The sequence below is a fragment of the Gavialis gangeticus genome, unplaced genomic scaffold (assembly GCF_001723915.1).
Source record: "Gavialis gangeticus isolate Ggan-Ray unplaced genomic scaffold, GavGan_comp1, whole genome shotgun sequence".
NCBI classification, from domain to species: domain Eukaryota; kingdom Metazoa; phylum Chordata; order Crocodylia; family Gavialidae; genus Gavialis; species Gavialis gangeticus.
The window spans coordinates 8,267,476-8,277,202 of record NW_017729029.1 but is presented as its reverse complement, the minus strand read 5'-3'; the positions used below and the strand labels follow the sequence as shown (position 1 = coordinate 8,277,202).

At 53.1% G+C, this 9,727-nt stretch overlaps 1 protein-coding gene across 3 annotated transcripts in view; it reads left to right on the top strand.

Annotated features, from left to right (window-relative positions):
* The window catches only part of LOC109300514 (diacylglycerol kinase eta-like), a 167,001-nt gene that overhangs the window by 148,074 nt on the left and 9,200 nt on the right, over window positions 1-9,727 (top strand). For all 3 annotated transcript variants that reach the window (XM_019521176.1, XM_019521174.1, XM_019521175.1), the window contains exons 22-25: window positions 90-224; window positions 3,907-4,073; window positions 4,611-4,728; window positions 7,640-7,726. In XM_019521176.1, the coding sequence (XP_019376721.1) occupies window positions 90-224; window positions 3,907-4,073; window positions 4,611-4,728; window positions 7,640-7,726 (507 nt within the window). The remainder of the gene's footprint in view (window positions 1-89; window positions 225-3,906; window positions 4,074-4,610; window positions 4,729-7,639; window positions 7,727-9,727) is intronic.

Genomic DNA, 9,727 nt, shown 5'->3' with positions numbered 1-9,727 from the left:
GGGGAGTTCTTGCTCTTGAGCCCTCTGCTGGGTTGGGGTTGCTGACTTGCCATTCAGTGCCAGCCTTCTGTTCTCTCTTTGCCTGGCAGTGTCGAATGGTTAAGATCACCATCCGGGGTGACGAGGGTGTCCCAGTGCAAGTGGATGGAGAAGCCTGGATCCAGCCCCCAGGGATCATCAAAATCCAGCACAAGAACCGAGCCCAGATGCTAACGCGGGACAGGGTGAGACCTAGGTGCAGCTCTCCTTGGGAGCACAGTGCTGCAGAACATATCCTGGTGTCACACACCCTGTGTCTGTACTGTTTGGTGCTGTGACCCTGTTGGGTCTTGTAAGCTAAGCAGGGCTGGACCTATCCAGCACTTGGATGCAAGCCAGGATGTGCCAATGCCCTGTTTGATACTGAGAATGCTTTACCGACAGAAGGGCTGTCATTCAGATCAGTCCAAAGCAGCAACTAATTGATATGTTTTAAGAACATACAGCATTTCGCTCACCACCAGAACTGACTGGATTATTAACTTGATTCCAGTTGGGGTAACCACATCTGACTTTTCTAAATATTCTTCACTTTCTGTCCTGAGAGGTTATACACCTACCTTGTTGCCCTCTGGAGGTGGCTGTCTTCCTGCAGCAGGAGCAGTGACAGGAACACAGGACTGGACAGGCTCTTCTGAGTCACTGAGTCTAGTCTCTTGCCTTTGCAGGTAGCCATTAACCTGAGAGTCCTAAAACTCCTTTGCTTCAAACCCTCATATCAGGAGTGAGGGGCACGGGGTGGGGGTGAGGGAGACGGGACAGATGACTGGCAGTGTCAGGGGGACTGTGATTCAGGAATGAGAGGCACCAGCATGGCCCAGGGCAGCAGAGTACTGTAGTTTGGGAGTGAAGGGCACTGGCAGGGCTGGGGTTAGTGGGTTAGGAGTGAGGGGCAGCAGTAAGGCTGGAGGGGCAGGGGCAGGGCACTGGCATGTCACTGCCTCACCTACAGACATATCCCCCCTCCTCGCCTACTGCATGATAGGTGTCCTCCTTTTTGGACCTGGAAATATGGTAACCCATATATACTAAAAAATCAAACATCCACAATAACTTATTTTAATTTTATTTAAAAAGACATTTTTGTCCTGATTTGTGTGTGTTTGCAACATGTATATAGAGGTGATTGCATAATAGCTCAAAAGGAAGTCTTACTCTTGTATATTGCTGGGGTGTGGGGGAGGGGCTGTGTGTGGATGTGGGTGAGTGTTTATGGGGGTGTAGGCGATGTGTTTGTGGGGGGGTGTGGAGTGTGCATGAGGGAGTGTGGTTGCATGTGTGTGGTGGGGTGTGTACGTGTAGCAGCAAGTGGGTCTCCCCCTAGAGATGCACTGGTGTGTGTGTGTGGGGGGGTTGCATGTGGGGAGAGGTATGGGTTTTGTGGGGGGTGTAGGGCAGAGTGTGGAGAGTGCAGTGTTTGTGGGGTGTGTGATTGTGTGTAGGGGAGGGTGTAGTTGTGGTGTTTGCACAGGAGTGTTTGTGGGTATAGTTTCATAGTTGTTTCTTAGTTGGTAGGGTCAGAAGGGACCTGAGCAGATCATCAAGTCCACCCCCTGCAATGGGCAGGAAAAGATGCTGGGGTCAAACGACCCTGGCTAGGTGTCTGTCTAGCCTCCTTTTGAAGACATCCAAGGTAGGAGTGAGCACCACTTCACTTGGAAGTTGGTTCCAGATCCTAGCCACCCTGACTGAAGTAGTGCCTCCTGATGTCTAGCCTGAACCTACTCTCAATCAACTTGTGGCCATTATTTCTAGTTACCCCTGGTAGTGCTCAGGAGAACAGGGACTCCCCCATTCCCTGCTGGTGCCCCCTGATAAGTTTATAGATGGCCACTAGATCCCCTCTCAGCCTTCTCTTGTGGACGCTGACCAGGTTCAGGTCCCGTAGCCTCTCCTGGTAAGGCCTGCCCTGCTGCCCCCTGACCATGTGAATGGCCCTCCTCTGCACCCTCTCGATGCTGTCCACATCACTCCTGAAGTGGAGCACCCAAAACTGGATGCAGTACTCCGACTGCAGCCTGACTAATGTTGTATAGAGGGGGAGGATCACCTTGGACCTGCTCGTGATGCAAAAGGTGCTGTTAGACTTACTGACCGTGTCCTCACATTGGAGGCTTATGTTCATTTTGGAATCAATAATGACTCCAAGATCCTTTTCTGCCTCTGCGCTGATGAGAAGGGAGTTCCACAGGCTGTAGGTATGCTGCTGGTTCTTCCTCCCCAGGTACAGCACCTTGCACTTGTCAGTATTGCATCCCATCCTGTTCTCATCCTCCCACCCCTGTAACCTTTCTAGATCTAGTTGTAGCCTGTCTCTCCTTTCTAGCGTGCTCACCTCCCCCCACATCTTAGTGTGGTCTGCGAATTTGAACAAGTGGGGTATGGTGGGGTATGCATGGGAGCCCCTGCATGTGCCCCCTCGAGCTGGGCATCACCTGCCCCTGCCACACATGAGCCCGGAGCCAGCTCACCCTGCAGCACCTCTCCGCCAGCAGCTCACAGCCCTGGCCCCACCCCATGCCTGCTCTGGACTCTCCCTGGCAGAATTGGATCAACTGGAACCTGGGCACAGCCCCAACCTGGTGTGCCCCATACCTGCTCCATACTGCCCGCCTGTGGTGTGTCCTGCCACCTGCAGTGGGGCTGAGGTGGCTGCACAGCTGGACTGCCTTTTTAGGCAGACAAGGCAATGGCAGCTTCTTGCATCTGCCGCTGCTGTTAGCCCCAGCCCCATGGTACTGGTGGGGACCTGCACCACAGCCCCCACCTGGTGCACCTGCTCCAGACTCAACTGCTCCATGCTAAATAGTGGGAGCAACAGCACCGGCTGGGCAGAAACTGCTGCTCAATGAGGGGGAAAAGCAGCCACTCCCTTTCGCTACTGCCTGGTGCTCCCTGTTAGAGAAGCCCAGAGCCCATGCTGGGCTGTCCTGCAGCTCCGCCATGGTCACCTTTGCCTGGGATGCCCTGTGGGGCAGTGGTGGCAGCAAGGCAGCCCAGCACAGGCTCCAGGCAGCTGCAGCAGTGAGTAACGGGCAGCAACAAGAGAGAGGGGCCACTTTTCTCCCATGCTGAGCAGCAGTTTCTGCCTGGCTAGCACTGCTGCTGCCACTGTGGGTGAGTCTGGAGCAGGCACGGGGCAGGTCCCCACCAGTACCGTGGGGCTACAGCCAGCAGCCGTGGCAGATGCAAGAAGCTGCTGCCACCTGTTCTGCCTAGAAAGGCAGTCCAGCTGCAGAACTGCCCCAGCCCTGCTGTGTGCCCAGGGAGCGGCAGGATGCGCCATCGCCTGACAGTACCTGGGGCAGGCGGGCCAAAGGGCCTGCCACAGGTTGGACAAAGCCCCTCTGTGGGCCGGATCCAGTCTGGCCTGTGGAGGGAGTGTAGCGGGTGCTCTGCACATGACCTGCACCAGGCACCGAAATGCCTGGCTTTGGCTCTGTAGAACAGGAATCGGTTAATATGTGCTCTCAAGATCCTAGGGAGAGACCCATGTCCCAGGATGCAGAGCAAGACAGAAACCCTAGTCCCAGCCAACCTCCCCTGGAGGAAGGTTCTTTCTTTAGTCTGGTTTTGGTGGTCAACTTGACTCTGAGCAGAAGAGCAGGGCCCTCAGGCTAGGCACCTGGGAGGTTCCTAAGTACTGACACACCCCAGTCCAGCCTTTCTGCTTACCCTTATTTATTATGACTCAGGCCCTGTGGGGAGAAGCAGAAACTGGCCTAGGCTTTTGCAGAGCCACAGCTGCCCCCCTGCTGTGGGAGCCAAGGGAGTCTCTAGTGCTGGGATGGGGGACCTGAGGGTGCCCCGGTGGAGGGCCCAACCCGCCTGCTTGCTGCTGACAGCAGGCATGTCCTCCCTGCACAGGCCTTCGAGAGCACCCTGAAGTCATGGGAGGACAAGCAGAAAGGCGAGAGCTACAGAACCACAGCGCGACCCCGCCTCAATTCCCAGCAGTCCATGGAGTACCTGACCGATGAGGAGTATGGCCACATGCAGCAGCTTGCCCAGGCTGCAGAAACGCTCATTACCAGGTGAGGCTGGGAGATACAGTGCAGCGCAGGGGGGCATGTGGCATTGGCCTGGGGTTGAGGACGGGGCAGCTCCTGCTGCTCCACAGCGCTTCCACATGGATGGTGAAGGAGCTGTGTCGGAGCGCTGTAAAGGAGAGGTCTGTTCTCCTCCCATCTCAGGATGGGGGATGTGCAGAGGGAGGTTGGAATGGACAGGGGCCTGAGTCTGCTTCCAGGCACGTGTTTAGTTCCCGAGCTGTGGCTGATGTTTCTCTGGACTCCCTGCTCTCCTAGCTGGCACCCAACCCCACCCATGCCCAGGAGAGCTGACTGATCACAAGGAACCATCAGTCCAGGGAGGGCCTTGAGCCCTCAAACTCTGGAGTGGCCCCACAGCATGCAGAAGATGGCATCAGTTCCATGGATGGGGTTTCCTCCCTCGTAATCCCCTCCCAGTGTACAGGGCTTCTGAGCATTTAGCCAGGTCCGAGTCTCCTCAGCGGAGGGGAGGAAGAGATGGCAAGTTCCCATCAGCTACATTCCTTTCTGTGCCTGCAGGATCCGTGAGGCAGCCAAGACCCACAAAGCCATTGAACAAGAGCTGGCCCATGCTGTGAATGCCAGCTCCCTGGCACTGAATGAGGCCCTGCCCAGCAAGACCAGCAGCAGCCCTGAGGTGAGGTGGGCCTGGTTGGCCTGGGATCCCGACAGACACAGCTAGAATGGGGCTGATCAGATGAATAGAAGCAGCAGGCAGCTGCTACTCAGGGAGACAGAAGCTAGATTAAGGAGAAAGCCAAAGGTTAAATGGATATTAGAGTGAGAGACAGTAAATAAATAGAACAGGGAGCTATAAATAGACACGCACCAGAACAGGCCAGGCAGAGATGCAGCTCTGGTGATGGAATACAAATGCAGGAGGTGGTCTGTCTGCATGGAGCAGCAGCATCCATCTTTGGCTCCCACGCAAAAGCCACTTCTCCCTGTCTCTGCTCAGTCAGGGGAGAGGCTCTGATCCCTGTCCCTGGGTGGCGGGTTCTTGTGGGACCCCCTTGCTGATCTCTGCAGATCGGTCTTTCATCGTGGCTAATCCTGGAAACTAGCATGTGTATCACAGGGCATCATGCCAAGAATTCATTTTAAAACTTCTTCTTTGTTTCCCCTGCCCCATGATTCACTGCTTGGGGGCAGGGGTTGGGAGTGGGGGAGAAAGACTCATTTTCTTCTCCCCATGGAAGACATTGATGGAAATTAACTACTTTGCCTTGTACATTTTTTCCTGTTTTTGGCAGAACACTGAAAATTAGCAACTAAAAATGGATTTTTTTGGTTTTAAATAGCAAAACTGGGGGGAGGGTGTTCCTTTGTAAGACACCTTCAGTTATTTTTATATATTATGCAAAGCAGAACTGTGCTGTGCAAAGCAGGAATGGTGGGTATGACTGCCCATTAGTGGAAAGATCTTTTTCTGCCAGGGATAATATTTTTGACATGTTTTGGACCAGCTTTAACCATGACAAGAACATGCTGGTGTTAGCCGGCAGAAAAGCAGACTGGAGTAGACTGGCTAATGCACCTGTCTTGTTCTTGCTGGCTGGACAGAATGTGTGGGTGCGTGCTGCTGCTGCCCTCTGCTGGATGAACTGAGACCTGCTAGTGTGTGGAGGGGAGTGTATTTGGTCCAGCCGCTGCCACCAGCTGCTGAACAGTCTCAGATAGGGGTGCACCGATAGAGATTTTGAGGGCCAATACTAATAGTCAATTTTTAACGAGGCATATTGGCCAATACTGATCTGATTTCTGATACAGCATGGAGAGCTGCGTGCAGTTGGCAAGTCTGTTGTGGTGGAAGGTGGGGGGAGGGAAGGGCCATGGGGGTGCAGATCAAGGCCCCTGCCGTGAGGGAGGAGTGGGGCTGGGGCTGCCCAACCAGGGCAGGGCAGGGTGTGAGACAGAGCCGTGGCTTGTCCAGGATGAGGGGGTGGCTCCCGCCGCTGCATGCACCCAGGTCTGCACGAGGTGCGGGCAGGGTGGGCTGCATCTGCAGGCTGGGGCTGGAGCAGCACCGAGTTCTTCCAGGCAGGGGGCTGGGGCAGGCTGTGCTTGGGACAGGTAGCAGTGGCACTGGGCGGCACCGGGTTCTTCCAGGCAGGGGGCTGGGGCAGGCTCTGCTTGGGACAGGTAGCAGTGGCACTGGGAGGGGGTTATGGCAGGGGGCTGCAGCCACCCCAGAATTCACTGTAGCCCCCACAGCCACACTCCTAGCACTGCTACCACCCACCCTAAGCACTGCCCTGGCTTACGTCCCCCCCTCCCTACATGCCAGGAAGAGCCCAGTGCAGCCCTGGCCCCAGCTCGGAGCTGCAGCCTGCCGTGTCCCATCTGTGCCCAACACAGACCCAGTGGCACACGCCCCTGGCCATGCACTCCCAGGGTGTGCACAGTGGTGGGAGCCACCTCACGCCCCTCCGGATAAGCCGTGGCTCCATCCTTGCCCTGCCCCAGCCCCAGTCCCACTCTCTCCCTCGCCACAGGGACCTTGATCTTCCCTCCCACACCCCTTTCCTCCCCCTTCCTCATCCACCACAATAGATTTACCAACAGCTTTCCACATTGCGGGGCTGTGCTCCCTGCTGCCTATGTGCTGCGCTGCGGCTGCACATATGCATGGGCATTTATTAGCCAAATTAGCCACATCAGGCTGATTTCCAGTACACTCGATTTTCTTTATATTGGTGCCGATCCTATATCAGACCAATGTATCAGTGCACCTCTAGTCTCAGACCTGCTTGAATGGTAGTGACCGAGCTGCCTGCTGGAGGCCTGTCAAAATGTCCAGTACCCAGAAAAGGACCGTTTCTTTCTGCAGTAGTGACAGCCAGAGCAGGGCCTGCTTGCCGTCTCTTGAGCCTGTCTTACCTTCAGCTGCTGGACTGTGTGATAGTTGTATCAAACTATGGAGTTTGTGATGTGCTTAGGCCATAGCTAGTTCTGGTCTCTCCTCTAAGCCCCCTGCCCAGCCCTGAAAGGGTATTGCCTTGGCTGCTTGGGCAGATTCTTTGCTTGTTCCTGCTGAAGATGGGTCTCTGGATTGCGGAAGATGACCTGGTCCCAGCCTACCAGAGGCTTTAAATATTAGGATCAGGGTCTTGAACTGGAGCCCAGAGTGGAGGGAGGGAAGCATTTGAGCATGCCATGGGCTGAAGAGGCAGCTGACAGTCTGGAGCCTTTGGCTTGACCGTAAGTTACTGTTCAAGTCTTAGCTGGAGTGGGGAGGGAGGAAGAACATGGCTCTATGGAGCTGGAGGAAGACGTTCCTGGTTCCTGCTGCTAATAACAGCAGTGAAATGGGCAGGGCTTCAGGGCTTCATCCTGCTATAGTGACTGGGGTGGGGCAGATGCCCTCAGTGGAAGGTGTGAGGGCAGGGGATAGGAGAGGATGATTTCTAAAAGGAGACCCAGGCATGTGAGTCAGGATGGAGCTGTCTCTCTCTCAGGTCTTGCCCCTGAGACCTGCTGCCTGCGGACCTGATGAAATGACTAACATTTTCTCTTTTCCTCTCTTTTTGGCCCCCACTCCCACTCAGTTCCTGAGCAGAAACACAGCGGTGGACATGTCCATGAGCATCAAAGCCCTCTACACTGAAACCAGGGCTTTTCTGGAAGGAAAACTGGTGAGTGCCTACGTGGAGAGGTCCTAAAGGGCCTTGCTTTGCCTACAACACCAAGGAGGGAGGGCTGCTTTGTACTCCTGCCATATTCCATGCTTGAACTGCCCAGGCAGGCATGACTGAGATCAGAGCTGCAGTAGTCAGCAGAACATGCTCCAGGTTGTGTTCCACAGGACAGAGAGAGAGATAATTCCCACTGTAAGTGGTGGCAGGTACTGGAGAGTAGATGGGTGGGCCTGGGAGCATGCTGAAACCTGGGAGAGAGGACAGTGCAAAGCATGGTGCTTAACTGCCAGGGTGAAGTGTCAGAGGTTCAGTTGGGTGAGGTGTGCAGGGCCGGTCACAGCTCAGAATCTCCAGTTTGGGGGACATGTCTGTATTTTTACACCCACATCAGGCTCATCTGGCTGGGAAGAAAAACATGGCAGAGTTCACTTAGTCCACTTTGGAAGTGGACTAATATAAATTGTGCAGATCACCTTCATGTGGTATAAGTGTGTCCGTTTGGGGAGCCAGTGCCTAATGAAGTCCTTCATTTAAATTCCCACCCTTGCTTGCTTTCACGAGCACCCTTACAAACAACACCCTTAGGACTGCTTGGAAGGTTTTAGCTTTCTTTCCAGATCTGAGTGCCTAAACCAGTGGTTCTCTACCTTTTTCGACTTAAGGCCCCCCTTGATAGACTAGAGGTCCCCCTCGGAAAATGCCAGCTCTTAGTTTTCACTCTTTTTTTAATATAGAAAAATAACAGAACAGTTCTGTTGCAAATAACTCATACCACGCCAGGCTAGAATGTTGTTAACACGATGGATTCCCATTGGAAATCTTTAGGTTTATCTTGTGAATAATGTTTGCACATCTAACAGTGCCAATATTGTGTGGCAGCCTGCAGCACCTTCAAAAGGCTATCAAGGTACTCCGGGGTGTCACAACACCCAGTTTGACAATCGCTGGTCTAAGTGCTTCTGCTCTGTTGTTTCTGCTGCAACAAAACAATCTGACACTTAGACATGGGAACCCAGGAAGGAAGAGGAGATGTCTCCATCAGTGTTAAATAGCAGCTGCCCTTAATGATTCTAAAAATAGAATGTCAGTAAGAGGAACTCACAGTATTAAATCCCTATGTTCAGAAAATGACAAGCAGTTAATAATAAAAATCACAGTAGACTTTAAAAACAAAACTTGGAAAATTTTATTTCCAAGCTGTCCCCCTTAGAACTGTTCACCAGATGACACATTTTTAATGTTTAAGATTTGGGTGAAAAATGTGTTTTTAATCCAAAAAAGGCAGATTTTCAACTGTCTTCTAGATTTCAGCCCAGGTGATGAGGCTGCAAGCTGATATTGTAGAGGAAGCTACCCCATCCCCTCTTCCCATACACCCCAGTTCCAGTCAGTTTGACCTAAGGAAAGATTCCTTACCTACATAGAATCTAGCAGTCGGTCTGACCCTGGACATTTAAGGAAGCCTCACAAGCATGAAACATGCTGAAGTAGAAAGAAAGAGATTTTCCTGTATGGCCCTAGAGCCCTAGTCCACCCCAGCCAGTGTTGCCTCTCCAGCTGTGTCTGATATACGATGCTTCAGAGCAAGGTGAGCAAGAAGCCCACAAACCCCAAAACTGATTAATACATCTGGCCAGTTGCATATCAGGAGAAGAAAACTCCTTCCCTGCAGGCAGCTACTCAACACTCAGGAATCTGAGAGTTGATTATGGTCATTGTCTTAGTAAAGATTTGCAAATGTTATGAGCATGCTAATAGCAATTTTCAGGCTAGTCAGAAATGTTTCTTTCTCTCTTGGAGCTTGGAAGCAGGGTTCAGTACCACAAGCACAGAACTTGGCTTCTGCAACAGGCAGTAGTAGGAGGCTGTTTTGCTTTGGGTGCACAAGCCAGAGAAAAATGTGATGCACTGTATGGGACTGGGCGTGGATACAGATAATAACTGAACAGCCAATAGAGAGAGAGAGAGAGAGAGAGAGAGAGAGAGAGAGAGAGAGAG